This window comes from Ctenopharyngodon idella, chromosome 23 (genome assembly GCF_019924925.1).
Source record: "Ctenopharyngodon idella isolate HZGC_01 chromosome 23, HZGC01, whole genome shotgun sequence".
NCBI lineage: Eukaryota > Metazoa > Chordata > Actinopteri > Cypriniformes > Xenocyprididae > Ctenopharyngodon > Ctenopharyngodon idella.
The window spans coordinates 10,244,708-10,259,848 of NC_067242.1; the positions used below are offsets into that span (position 1 = coordinate 10,244,708).

A 15,141-nucleotide genomic window follows, 5' to 3' on the forward strand; every position below is an offset into this window, starting at 1 on the left:
CTGTATCAATAGAATGTGTCTCTGTACTTAAATATTAATATAATGTAATATTTGCTACTTATGTAGCTTGCAAAAAGTTTTATTTGGTCGGAATACACTGATTCTTTTAAATGGCTGTCGATGTACAAACGTTTTTGCTCACAAAATGGTCTTGTTACAGTGCCTTTTCTAATGTATCTATTCAAACTGTATTATGTTTGAGCAGTGTTCATAATAACATCCAGTTAAAGCAATAGGGCTAGCAATAGAGCTCAACAGCCTGCCCATTTTTTCAGCGGCCTTGATTTTGGAAGTGATTTTTAAGTCTTCGTTAAGGAGTTGGAAGCCATGAACCAAACCATCCAGTTATGAGGTGATTCACAACATTACAAACTTTGATTTGAAGCAAAAATATCTGAAAAAAAATGATTGGAGTAATTGGGTAATTAACAGCTTTAATAAGGGAAAGAACTACAATCCCATGAAGCATTGCAAATTATGTAAGCTAATAAAAATTAAACATAAAATATTAATTTTATCTATAGAAGTAATGTCTTTTATAAGTATCTTGAGAGCAACTTATATTCTCATTCTCAGGTGCTAAAGAGCTGTAATTTGCTTATCGCGATTCTCTGATTGGTATAGAGATTTCTTTGCAGAATCATGGGTAATGTCATTTTTTTTTTTTTTACCATGAATTCAGCTGTTAAACATGATTTTATAAGTAAACGTTAAAATAATGTGGACTGATGGCTTCAGCGAAAAGCATATAACCTCATAGCTCACAGTAGGTCGGTTTTTAAAAGTTTTCAATTTATCGTTAAAAATCGGTTTCCCTATGGGGAAAATGAATGGGATGTTTACTTCAAGAACACAACTGTGCACTCTTTTGCACTCTTTTGCATAGCCTAAATATAAAGCATGTAATGTTTAACTTAACCTTTTCATAGCTTCATTTATATAATGTGGTATGTATTTTAAAAAGACATTTATTCACGATTAAGGCTAAATACACCATACAGGGATTTTCTATCATTTCTAATGAATTATGCTATTCCAAATTCAGACCTCGACTGATCATGACTGCTTCGGGCTCCTTTATCCTTTGACCCTCCTTCCTTCCCACTAATTTGACTTATGACTTTGGCTAAAAGCAATTGAACTCTTCCTTTGGTTGATGGCTATCAGTAAGCTGTTTTTGAAAACATAATTCCTATATATGCCACTGACCACAGGCTTTAGCAGTGAAGTCTACTTCTCTGTGCCCCAAAACCTTGACCTCTTAACTGTAATGTCACATTACATATTCATACAGGCTTGACTAATACATGCACACAGTGTGTGCATGAATTAGCCACAAAAGGCAGTTATTCACACACAGAACAGCAACATGTACGGTGCCTGGGGTTATTAAACCCATCTGGGCACAAGCTCTCTCAAAGTTCACTCTGAACCAGTTATAATCAAAATATATCTGCAATGAGCATAACATGTAATAAAGTAAAAAAGACAGATGAATTTATCAGTCCTTTGGCTGACCCTAATGATAAACACTCTTTACAGTGTTCAACTTGCTTTAACGTTAAAAACTATATGTTTTATAAATGTAATTATCTTGCTTTCAATATAATAATACATGGAGAAGAAATTATTCACCCTGAAGGGGTTTATTTTGTGATTCAGACCAGCTGACTGTTCATTATAATGCTTATTATGTGGCTACCTACCATACAAATAGACACAATATTTATATTATGTTTTATTCTTATTATATTACGTGAGAAGAAAGTATCACAGAGCGATACAAAAGACATGAAACTAACACCATAGAAAATCAGTTGCTCGGGGCAACAGACAGTTTAGCGTCCATTATATAAAATATTTGTCCACAGAATGCTGAGTCGGGTAAGTATTGCAGTTGCAATTTTCAGCCACTTTTTTCTAATAAATAAATTACAAAGTAACTTAAAAGTTGACATATAGTGGCCAAAAGTGATGTTCGTAGGGCATATTTGTTTTTAATGACACTACGAGTTTGATTAAACCATCAAAATATGAGGAAAATATTTTATATTTTTTAATATTTTAAATATGAGGGAAGAGCAAAACACTAAACTGGGTTAAGGTATTTATCTGACAAACTTATTTGGTAGAAAAGGGCAAACTACAGCTACAGGTTTTATGAGGAAAAAAAGCTCACAGGAAAAAGCATACATTATTTACAACATAATCAGTTATTAAAGGGGTCCTTGATTATGATTTCACTTTTTTAACTTTAGTTAGTGTGTAATGTTGCTGTTTGAGCATAAACAACATCTGCAAAGATACGACGCTCAAAGTTCAATGCAAAGGGAGATATTTTCTTTTACATAAAGGACTACAAATGGTTGGTAGGGACTACAACGAGCTTCTTCCCGGGTTGGTGACATCACTAACCCTAAAATTTACATAAACCCTGCTCCCGAGAACACGCAACAAAGGGGGTGAGGCTATGCTGGGCTGCTTTAGAGAAGAGGAAGAGTTGTTGTAGTAGAGTGTTGTTGCCATGCCATCATTTTACACCGGGCTGCTTCACAAATGAGGGTCAATTTAATGCTGGATTTGCACAAAAGATTGACATGACGGCACATGCTAGTCGAGTTGAATCAACTCCACAGCAACTACATAAATTTATCCACTAACCATTCAGAAACGTCCAGTTTCATTCTAAAAGTTGTAACTTCTTCCTGAGTCTCTCAATCAGTGTCCGACTCCGGTTTGAACAATGTAAGGCTGAACACCGTTACTGACAATCCTCATTTTGGCTGCATGAGATTCTCCAGCTTTGATGTTGTTGAGCAACCGAAGCGCGAGCTGTTAAAGCTCCGCCCTCTTTTGGAAAGCGGCGGGAGCAGCAGCTCATTTGCATTTAAAGGGACACACACAAAACTGAGTGTTTTTGCTCACACCCAAAGAGGGGCAAATTTGACAAGCTATAATGAATGGTCTGTGGGGTATTTTGAGCTGAAACTTCACAGACACATTCTGGGGACACCAGAGACTTATATTACATCTTGTGAAAAGGGGCATTATAGGTCCCCTTTAATTTTTTTTTGGTTCAATATTTTGCATGATGTGTTCATAATTTCAGCCTAGCCAAAAATGATATCCGCATATTTTCGCATGCTTCATTGCGTTATCACAAATAAAACAATTGACTATACGCAATATGCTTACAAAATCTTCAACAAATTTTTTAAAGCATTTAAATAAAAGGTGAAGATGTCAATTTTCCTAGGTTGGACATTATTTTTGGCCACTATATCTGTATATAAAGCTTTAAGAACAAATTAAAATGTTAATTCAGAATATGAATAGAATTATGAGAACCTGCGCTGTCATTATAAGCTTGTTGTGCAGATTCATTATCACATTTGGTGGTTTGTAAAAAGCAACATTCTCTGTTTTGACAGACGTCTCTAGAGACCGTCCCAATGCTCTTTCCTCCGTGTATCTCTTTCAATTCTCCCAAATCCCTGCTGATGACACAGATTGCCCTTCACAGTGTTTCTGGAGGAGGTAATGAAATCTGTAATGGAACAGCAGGGCTGTGGAGCATTTCGGATGCCTGATATGTGTGTCCCTGCAGCTGCTAGACCTGCAATTACTGAATCAGAACAACACCAGTCAGGCACTTCCATACTGGAGTTTGTTAAACACAGTTTAAGGGCTGAATTGTCCGTGCCATTTTCCAGTTTTACAGGAAGAGACACACTCTGCCACTAAATACATTTTCAATTTAAGAAAACTTTTCTGAGCTTCTCCTCCTTTCGCTGCTTCTGGTGGACTTTCTCTCTCCTTCCAATCATCACTTTTTCATTTGGATGCTATTAGTGATTAAATGATGGACGCAGCAATTTCTTCTCATCAGACCCTGTGTGTTCATAATTGTAATCAAGCCCAGATCCTTCCTGTCTTCCACTTAATAGAACATCTTCATGTCAGACATTTGAGATAGAAGAGCTAAAAAGAACTAAAATATGAATGTACAGTAGGGCCCAAAAAGTATTCTGATGCTTAAATCACCCCTACAAATATATGAATGTCATTGCATTGGAAACAAAATATCATTATTTGTTTTCATGTTTTGAACAATGTGCTTGTTCTCAATTTTGTGTAAACATCTCGCAGTTTTGACTTCTTTTCTCAGAGACAAAATTAGATAAAAAAAGTCACAAATAGGGGATCTTGTTTAATGATATTAGAAGATTTTAAAAGCTTTAATACTCAAAATTATGCGTACATATAAAAATATTTGAGACATTGTATTTACAGTAACATGAAACTGATTTTACAAATATCACATCCTTATACGTTCTCAACCCATGTGCGATTGAAACCAATGTCCACTAGAGAGCAGAAGAGTAAAAGACTTAGACCGTAGAAATAGAACTGGATGAAGAACGGTTCAATTTACATGCTAATAACTTCACCCGGCGAGGTAAACAGCATATTTTAATTACCTTAACCCTGTAAAGGTCATATAGAGAGGGAATAATTGAATTAAAACATGCAATTTTAATCAGATTAGTCCGTGCAGACTGTACACGTGACCGAATGTCTGGATTTCCTCAGTCTGAAATCAGATTTGTTTAATAATAATTATTCAAATATGATTTTATTTAGGTGAAGGCAATAGAAAAAAGTTTGTTTACAGGGCAATAACATACAGAGATTTTAGTGTGGCTAGTTCAGTTCATTTGAACAAAACAGCCATCTAGAGGTTGGTGTTTATTCAAATGTTGAATTTGACTCCTTTCATCCTTGTCTTTGTATGTGAGGTGTTGTACAAAGCAAGGTTATTAGTTAACTAAAACCATAAAAAAAAAAACGGTTACCTGAATGATATAAACTAAATTATATGATACTAAAATAACACTGGTACAAATGTGTTTCAAGATATTGGTTTAATTTCAACAGAGTTGTTTTAATATCTTTATCCCACACAGAATCAATGGCCAAGATAAAAAAAAAATCCTTCTTCAGACTGGCACATTTGCCTGGTATTTGCCCTTTGCTTTCACTCTCAAGCAGAAACGGATTTGGGATCAGGTCTTAGTTATGAAGGTAAATCACTTAGAGGAATTCATATAATAACAACATGACATGATAACATTATTATTTTTAAAAAAGAATGTGGATGTCTTTCAACTGAGTGTGATTGTCAGCTAGTTAAGCATGCAGAGAACTAATCACTAAACATGATGAGATGATGATCTCATTAGGACTAATGATTGTGTCCAACAAATTACCTTTAATTAAATCATAGAAATGTTGTGTGGCTCATTGCCTGGATAGATCATGCTAATCTGTTTATTTTTATGACGTAGGTTTTACTGAGCAACAGCTAGAGAAGCATTTGAAAAGCCCCTCAGATGTTCAGTTCATTTTGCACATAGGAAATGAAAGATAAATACTGTTCATAAAAGAAAGGAATCTGATTATTCTTTAAAAGGTTTATTGAATTTGTGGAAATTTGTTGATAGTTTGGTCTTCTTATGGTGAAAGAGAGACAAAATCATCAAGTTTTTGGTCATTTGCAATAATTATACAAAACAGAAAAAGCTCAATCAGTATTGCTGTGGTCTTCAACAGTGTAAACTACAGACATTGTGGTAAACATAAACCTGGTTAAAGCTGGTTTACTCAGTGGCCTACGTTGTCTTTTCAGCTCTAATACAGCTCTATAAACAGACCGCTCTAATGTGGCAATGCAAAAAAGGCACTTTAAAGCTGTTTTTCTTTTTTACTCTCAACAGAAACAACAAAAGAAACTTCATTCTCCTTCTTGTTCTACTTCAGCGTGGATCTTCAGCTCTCTAGTGCCCCTACTGGTCACAGGTACACATGCAGTTCATTCCAGATCATCCTGGTTTTGGGTGGACTCGTTAATTATCTGCAATGATTGAAAAGTCAAAGGGTCATCATTTTCATATAAAAACTTAATATCTTATATTTAAACTCTTTTCATGCCACTCACATGTCCATCTCTGGTCTCAATGGTCTTTATCACCACCTTCTTTGACAGGTTGTCTATCACAGGTCTGGTTTCCTTCATGGTCTCTGCAGGCAGAATATGAGTCCAAATATAGTTATTTCATTGTAAAAGTGTGATTGTGCTTTGACAGGGTCAGACAGACAGAAGTAAGTACTTTTTTTTTCAGGCCAGTAGTTCTTAATGTGAACTGCATAGGCCCAAAAATATGCAAAGCTATTAACTTGGGCTGAATAGTAAAAATTGACAGTTTTGATTTCTAAATTCATCTTGAATTTCTATAGCTTCATACACAAACCATGTTTATTCCTACTGCATCTAAACATGTATTTGATTTGATTTAACACAAGGTATGGGACATGGAAAGCATCTTCTCATCCATTTTAAAAGTTGATAATCCTATATTTATTATCATAATTATGCATGATTTTGTGGTTATAATACATTTACATTCAGCATTGTTTTCCCAAACATTCATAAGGATACTGTACCTCGCAGGGATAATGATTTGAAATTGGGAAATGGTGTGGTGATCCTAGAAAGAAATAAAGAGAGAAATGATGTGTAAAAACCATTGTCAATTCAAAAACATATTTGTAATTTATTTTAAAGATAGCCAAGTCAAAGTTGCACTCAGTATTTTTTCCTCATTAAAATGTTTTAGCCCTAAAGAAATAAATAATACTTTTGAAATATATATATTTGTTGTTTCAGTAGCCTAATAAAAGCTATTTTACATTGAACAGGTCACTTTAAGAGGCTGACATGTTGAGGTCAAGTGACTAGCCGAATACTATTCGTTACATCTTTCGCTCACCGAATAATTAAAAAAAATGAATAAAATTATGTCTAGTTAACAGGGTTAAAATGCTTTCATCGGTTCTATTCTTAATGATAATGTTAACTGAAGCTAAAACTAATAAAACATTTTTTTTTGACAATTGAAATAAAACTGAAATAAACTAAAATATAAATATTAATGAAACTAAAATTAGAAATGTTGGAATAAAAACTAATACTGAATCAGCGTTTTTGAACAAATCTCTTGAATAAATGATTCAATGACTCAATCATAAAGACTTCACTTGTTTCATTACTGGATGAATCAGCTTTTTTTTTAACGAATATCTTGAATGAATGATTCAATGACAAATACATTTTTTTTTTACACAAGTAAGTCACTTGTCACCACCTACTGGTGTAGTGATGTAATTGATACAATCTTTATTTGAAGCATAAAGTTACTTTCAAAAGGTGATTTACTCTATTTTGTTTGCTACCGTAGACATCAGTGTTTATATCTGGACTATAAACTTTTATCCCAGTACTTCTGTGATCATTTGAATTATTGTAAGTTTATGAAGTTGTTTCATATCTATACATGACGACTGCTCTCTCTGGCTCAGCGGCAGTGCCAACACAGATTTGAATGTTTGCTGTGATCGTACTTTTCGAAGGTTTAATAGACTTAGCAGAATAAAATTGTGTGGGTGTTTGAATTGAGATTGCAATCTTTTAATGATTATTTGTGCAGCTCTGATAAATAGTATAAAAGTAAATAAATAGTATATACTAAATACTACTAGTTAAAAGCACATTTCTACAATTACACCGGTAACCAAAAACTATTACTTTTTAATGATGCTGCATTCATTCCACTAAGTGTCATTATACAGTAAGTCCATGTTGAGTGCAGCTTTAAAGGGATAGTTCACCCAAAAATTAAAATTCTGGCATTATTTACGAACCCTCAGGTTGTTCCAAATCTATATAAATTTCTTTGTTCTGTTGAACACAAAGGAATATATTTTGAAGAAAGTGGGAAACTGAACAATTCTGGGGCACCATTGACTTCCATAGTATTTTTTTTTCCTACTATGGAAGTCAATGGTGCCCCAAAGCGGCCTAGTTACAAACTTCCTTCAAAATATCTTCCTTTGTGTTCAGTTATACAGGTTTGGAACAACTTGAGGGCGAGTGAATGATGACATAATTTTCATTTTTGGGTGAACCATAACCCAACTCCTGAACCCATAACCTTTAAAGAGAACCATAAGAATCCCAAAACAAAAATATATATATATAAACTCGCAAAAGCAATAATTCACCTGCTTTCTTCCCCTTCCAGCAGCTTCCTGTAGGTGGCGATCTCAATATCCAGGGCCATTTTAACATTCAGCAGATCCTGGTATTCACGTAGATGACGCGCCATCTCCTCCTTCATGTTACGGATATCGTCCTCTAGACGGCCGATGGTGTCCTGGTAACCGTGTGCCTCCATGGAAAAGTTTTCTTCCATCTCTCTCATCTGACGCTCCATGGACTCATTCTGAAATTATGGATTCAATAATTTGTCATTTAAGCAGCCATAATATAAAGCACTTTAATAAATCAGGTATAATAATTAACTAAAACCATAAAAAACATTTTTGTTACTAAAATAAAATATTAAAAAAACTTATTTTATTTCAGCTACTGTAGATGCCAATGCAACATTTCTCATTTTCATTTAGTTTAACTTGAAAAAAAGCTGAAATAAAATAAACTATATACATGAAACATTCTATTAATATTACTGGTAGAACATTTGTTCATAACTTTGAGAGAACTTTGCCAAAACATTAGCTAAAGTTCTGAGAACGTTCCCTGTTAGCTTGGATATTATCTTAATGATACTAAAATAATGTTAATATAATTTCCTCCAGTACTCACAGTTCCTCTAAGAGCTTCCAAGTCACAGGTGAGAGACTGAAGCTGGCGGCGGTAGTCATTGGACTCCTGCTTGGCCAGACGGATCGCTTCGTTGTTGCGGGCAGCAGCTTCTGACAGGTCAGCAAACTACAAAGAAAGAGAAAATACGAGATTAAGATAAAGATAAAGCTCCATCTGCCTCTCTGGCTTTTGTTTTCTGTTTAAACTGAATGACACTGATGATTGTGCTAGTTTCAGGTTTGAAGATCTAGGCTAATAGATCAATAGGTCCATTAGGATGATCAATACTGTGACACAAGAGCAGATGGTCTCGAAATCCACACAAGCCTCTACGTCGACCATCTGCCATGTCTGAGTTGATACTTACTCATTCCTGAAACATCTCACACTGTCTTACAAGATCAGCAGCACTTCCACTCACAATAATGCTAAATGATCCTTTGTTTTATTGTTTCTTTGTTCACTAGTTGCTTTTTAGTATCTCAGGAGATTTATTTGATCTGTATTAACTTTCCTTTAGAGAAATAAAAATAGACATACAGTAATTGAGCTATAAAATTAGCATAGCAGCTCAGAAAATCAAAATGTACTGTAAATGTATTAATGTTACTGAACTGCACAGGCATATTTTGGTAAATCCATATTTGAATTGGATGCACAACTTTAAAAATGAAAAGACAAGATATAAGATATGGAATATGGGAAAGTTTTTAAAAGTTGATAGGCCTATTTATTTATTCTAATTATGCATTTTATTATGCATTATTGTATATTGTTGTGATGAAACAGTGATGAATTAGACAGCAGAGAGACTGACCTTGGATTTGTACCATTCCTCAGATTCCTGGATGTTCCTGGAAGCCAGAGTCTCGTACTGCTGCCGGACGTCTTTCAGGGCAGCGGTGAGGTCAGGTTTGGCCACTTCCATATCAATCTGCACATGCTGCTCCTGGAACTGGATCTGGAGTTCGGCAAGTTCCTGTGGAGATGTTGGAAAAAATGACTTGAACAATCCAAATGCACATTTTGTACTGATCACAAGTTTGAGGTCGAGAAAAAAGTCCCTCACGCTCACCAAGGCTGCATTTAGTTGATCAAAAATACAGTAAATTGTGAAATAACTTTTATATTTTAAAATGCAGTTTGGCAAAGCTGAATGTTTAGCAGCCATTACTCTAGTCTTCAGTATCACATGATCCTTCAGAAATCATTTTAATATGCTGATTTGATGCTCGAGAATCATTTATTATTATTATTATCGGTATTGAAAACACTTGTGCTACTTAATATTTTTGTGTAAACCGTGATACATTTTTCAGGATTCAAAGTAAAAAAAAAAAAACAGCATTTATTTGAAAGAGATTTTTTTCGGTAACATTATAAATGTCTTTACTGTCACTTTTTATCAATTTAATGCATCATTGCTGAATAAAGGTATTAGTTTCTTTCAAAAAATATCTTACTGACCCTAAACTTTTAGTGTAGATGACATTTTTAGTATTTGTTTTGAATGTAAAAAGAGCAAATATGACTAGCGATAGTTTATTAGTCCTGACCTAATGTACGTCCTGATCCTGAAACAATGTCCTAGCTTTATTCTCTTGGAATTATGCCCGTTTCCACAACCCATTTAATCACTATGGTAGCAGCTCACACATGCCAGACAATACCCTGATATTAACAAGCCTAACAAAAGTGTCAGTCAGCCAGAAAACCACGACTGTGAGCAGAATAGTTGAATTCCCAGAGGAAATGTAATTCATTTTATTGTTCAGAGGTTGCTCTTTATAGCTCAAGAGATTCTGAGTTGTTTCTTTAAAGTGTCAGCTTTGTCTCGGATGTTTCTCCTGAAATTCATTAGAAGAAGAGATTGTTATAAACATAACATGGATAGTATTCCTCAGATAATTTGGTCTCGGAAGAATCTGAGGAGAAATGTTTGAATTCAAAATCTCATTTTTGATTGCATGTCTTGGCAAATCTGAGATCTATTCTGAAACTCTCGATTATTGGGGTCTTTTTCTCAGGAGCAAAATCTGTGAAAATTGCAATTTGCTTTTAATGTCATTGTCAAACAAGTGAGATATTAAAGAGATCTCATTTTTGGTGTTTCTGTCTCCAGGTGGTTCAGTACCTCATCGTGAAGCTTCTTCAAGAAAGCAATCTCTTCTTGCAGGGACTCCACCTTTCTCTCCAGGTCCAGACGGGCCAGGGAGGCATTGTCAACATCCTGTGTGTGTAACACATGTAAAATATTCAAATATCAACTCTTATTGCGTGAAACTAGGAGACATCTCACCTAAAAATATAGGAGATTTAACTGAAATTTACAGTAAAAAAACATATTTCATTAACTGATATAATGTTAATTTACCAACCTAATATCTGTTTTGTACCTTTGTAATACACTGACAACCACCAAAAACAGGTGTTGATGAGAAAGTCACATGATGAATCAAAAATCATCACAAGCAGCTTTTCCACAAGCTGAGAAAGTAAATACTAATATATAGAAGGTGCACAGTGTCATTCACACAAATGCTACACCATTATAACACACATGACATTAAAAAAATGCAATAAACATTAATTTAACAACATTAGATGTAACATAAAACCCTAATGTACATAACTGACTAGAAAAAACTAAGAAGAAACTATGAAAATACATCAAATGTGTCACGTAGGGAATTCGGGGAATGTCAGTTTACGGTTTTCCGCTGTAAATTAAACAGTAGCGTTCTTTTTCACTTCCAAAAACTGTAACTTTAACAGTGTTTTACTGTAAAATTACATTAAATGCACGGTTAGATCTATTACAGTTATTAACTGTATAGTAAGGAAACTTTCTGTTAACCAATTAAGTTTTTTTAACCAATTTAGTTTTTAAGTTTTTTGCTCAAGAAACATTTCTTAATATTATCAATGTTGAAAACAGTTGTGCTGCTTAATATTTTCAAGGAAACCATGATACATTTTTTTTTTCCAGAATTCTATGATGAATAGAAAGTTAAAAAAAAAAAAAAAACATTTATTTGAATTAGAAATAATATGCATCCTTGCTGAATAAAAGTATTAATTTCATTAAAAAAAAAAATCTTACTGACCCCAAACCTTATGCAAATTCTTTTAAATCATTCCTGACTGAATTAAATAACAATAGCTTGCCTGCTGCTAATTGTTTGTAGAGCTGCAGCTGGTAGTGGCAGACACCCTTTAAAACACACACACACACACACACACACACACACACACACACACACACACACACACACACACACACACACACACATCCTCTTCTCTGCGACCATAAGTCACCAATGTCCCCTGGTTAACACTGGCCCCTCCCACTCGTACAACAGTTTGCTTTGTCATGAACGCCCAAGCCTGCTCTCAGACAAAGCTCTCTTTTCATTTGTGTGTCTAAATCTGATGCCAGACAAGAGGGCAGCTTGACCAGGCCTGCACTGACCCTTTTATTGTGAGGAGGCTGGTCACAATCAGTAGTGTCTTGCAAACACTGACTGATCACAATGTTATTGATGCTTTGGTAGCGCTCAATCAAACATCAGGTCCAATAATATGTCTAAAAAGTGTTTTTTTTTCTCTGAACACATGCAGATGTATACCTGTCTGAAGCTCCGAAGGTTGTTCTCAGCATCCTCCCTCTGAAGCATCTCTTCTTGAAGTCTGAAAATGATATGAATATTTAAGCAGAGCCACACCCTCATCCAAACCCACTCTAATACACTCTGCACTGGAGCATCTCACAAATAAAATATGTTCACCATATAAAGCCTTTGATATCAAACTAAATTAAATTAAATCTTGTATCTAAAAATGAACCTGTATTGAAGAGCTTCATTCTAAAAAAAATTCCTACACAGAATCACCTTAAAAATAACAAATATATTTAAATGCTTTTACTGAAGCCATAAATATGATTTAATATTACAGAATCAACTTTTTGTCATTTAAAAGTCGGGTCAGGTAGAAATAGTTCCTTAGCAAATCGTTTAAAAATAAACATTTCATAGGATTATAAAACCTCTGTGTCTTTGTTATATATTTTCTTATTATCCCACAGTTTATACAGTTCTTATCATATTTCATATTCTGGTGATATGGAGTATGAAACTTTAGACAACATTTTGGTGTGACATAATTATGTAGGTGGAAATATGTTATTAAACATGACTGAATCAACTTGACTATTTATGTTACACTGCAAAAAATAATTTAAAGGATCAGCAGGCAGAAATCCTTAAAATTTACAGCTGCACTACTGTGTAAATGTAAAAAATAAATGAAAATTTAAAGTCAAATACACAAAATAATATTTTAAAATATACAGGCTATATAGGGTCAAACTAAAATTTATTCAGACACCTTGAACATTTCATTCATTAATACAGTTTATTCACTATAGTTTAAAAAAATGGTAATAAAATATGACAAGATCTCAGAGTTAAACTGTGTCAGAAAAAATGTATCTTAATTATGTCAGATAACACTTAAGCAAAACATGGTCAGGTCAAAGTGCCTGAATAATTTTTGGTTCCAAATTTTTAGCAATTTTACTGGTAGTCCACTGTATGAAGAATTTGTGGGTATAATATGTCAAAGTTTACTTTATTTTGCTATCCTCACTTACATAAATGAACTATAGTGTGCTGAACCCACTAGTAAAAATATATCAAAAATGTCTGAAGAATTTTTGGTTTGACTATATATTTTAGGATTTAAAAAAAACATTTGACCATCTAAAGCTCTAAAATGCATAAAATAGCCATGTTTTGTTGTATAAATGCACCATTAAAAATGTGTATGTGTGTGTGTATATACATATAATATGTATTTATACATATTTTTAATATATTTAAAATATATATATATATATATATATATATATATATATATATGCACGTGCACATGCCAGATGATTAATGTTTGAAACTTTTATCAGTTTTTGTCTGTTTGCACGTCTGTTGGACATACTTCTCTTTGAGGCGCTCGATGTCCTCTCCCAGATTGTCCCGGTCCACCTCCACTCTGGCCTTCTCGTTGGTGAGCTGGTCCACTTGTCTCCGCAGTTCTCTCATCTCATCCTCGTACAGATCACCGACCCGGGACGCGCCTTTGCCCTTCATCTGGTCCAGCTCCGCGACCAAAATCTTATTCTGCTGCTCCAGAAATCTCACTTTTTCTATGTAACTGGCGAACCTGTCGTTGAGATGCTGCATCTCCGCTTTCTCATTGGTTCGGTTGGCTTTAAACTCGATGTTGATGGCGTCGGCGAGCCCAAAATCCAGTGTATCGGTGGAGAGTCTGGGCAGGGGCGCGCTGGTGCGCACCCTCGCGCCCTTGCTCATGTAGATGGATGGAGGCGCGCTGCTGTAGGACCCGCGCATGGTTGTGCGCACTGGGCTGCTGTACTGCCGACTCGAGTAAGTGGACCGAGCCATCGCTGTTCGCTCCCCACCGAACATCCTTTTATAAGAAGATGTGCTTGATCGGCTGCTCATTGTAATCCTTTAGTTCGGGGTTATTGTGAAGTCAGCGTGTACTTTCAATAACTACCGCACCCTGTCCAGACCACCCGAGACCACTGCAGAGGTTCGTCTTGCATTTATAGTCCACTCCCTATGCTAATGACATAACGGTGAAGGGAGGTTTAGTGACGCTGTCGGATCGGGGCGGAGGAGCAGGATGTGCCCCTCTAATAATGAAAGAGTCTGACCATGCCAAATACAGGAAAATTATATAGTTTGTAAAAAGAGATATCGATGTATATGTACTGTATATTATACAGTGTGTGTTGTATTTATCTAGCCTCCTATACTAGCAATAATAACCTTTATTTAAACAGGTAAAACAGCAGGATTTGCCCATCTATAACAATTAAAAGTTTGAATATGACAAAAAAAATTATGTTTTTAATCCCTTATCATTTAATATTATCATTCATTTATACCAGCACATTTTATCGGTAAAAGGTAACAAATGCAGGTCACCACTTTTTTATAATGTATATTAATATTTAAAAAAATGTAAACAAATAAATATAATATAATTTCAAATAAATACTACTACGAAAATATGTATTCCAATTAGATATTATTAATATATAATATTAATATTAAAACATTGTTAATATTTTATATATATATATATAATATTGTAAGTAGTGGAAAATGATTAAAAACATGACACATCGATTCGATTCACGATTCATAGGTGTTTGATTCGATTCAAGAACGAATTTTGCAAATTCAGAACGATACGATTTGAGGCGATTCACAGTAAAATTCGATGCGATTCGATTAATCCGATTCTTAACATTATAAATCGATTATTGACCGAAATCAACGATTCACGATTCAAAAATACGTTTCAAGATCGATCGTCAGGATTTG

At 34.6% G+C, this 15,141-nt stretch overlaps 1 protein-coding gene across 1 annotated transcript; it reads right to left on the reverse strand.

Annotated features, from left to right (window-relative positions):
* Positions 1 to 5,459: 5,459 nt before the first annotated feature.
* Positions 5,460 to 14,365, reverse strand: vim (vimentin). Its single transcript, XM_051882365.1, has 9 exons — positions 13,724 to 14,365; positions 12,355 to 12,415; positions 10,860 to 10,955; positions 9,543 to 9,704; positions 8,726 to 8,851; positions 8,122 to 8,342; positions 6,505 to 6,548; positions 5,999 to 6,081; positions 5,460 to 5,914 (listed from the first exon to the last, which is right to left on the reverse strand). Exons 1-9 carry the CDS (start codon positions 14,248 to 14,250, stop codon positions 5,873 to 5,875), a joined length of 1,362 nt encoding a protein of 453 aa, XP_051738325.1. The 5' UTR covers positions 14,251 to 14,365; the 3' UTR covers positions 5,460 to 5,872.
* Between the last annotated feature and the right edge of the window lie 776 nt (positions 14,366 to 15,141).

What these genes read in the sequence shown, in the direction of transcription:
- vim (XM_051882365.1), bottom strand. Translation starts at nt 14,250, where the DNA reads ATGAGCAGCCGATCAAGCACATCTTCTTATAAAAGGATGTTCGGTGGG. An exon ending in ACCTTCGGAGCTTCAGACAG is followed by an intron (nt 10,956 to 12,354) that starts GTATACATCTGC and finishes TTACACACACAG; the next exon opens with GATGTTGACAATGCCTCCCT. An exon ending in TGAAGAAGCTTCACGATGAG is followed by an intron (nt 9,705 to 10,859) that starts GTACTGAACCAC and finishes ACATCTCCACAG; the next exon opens with GAACTTGCCGAACTCCAGAT.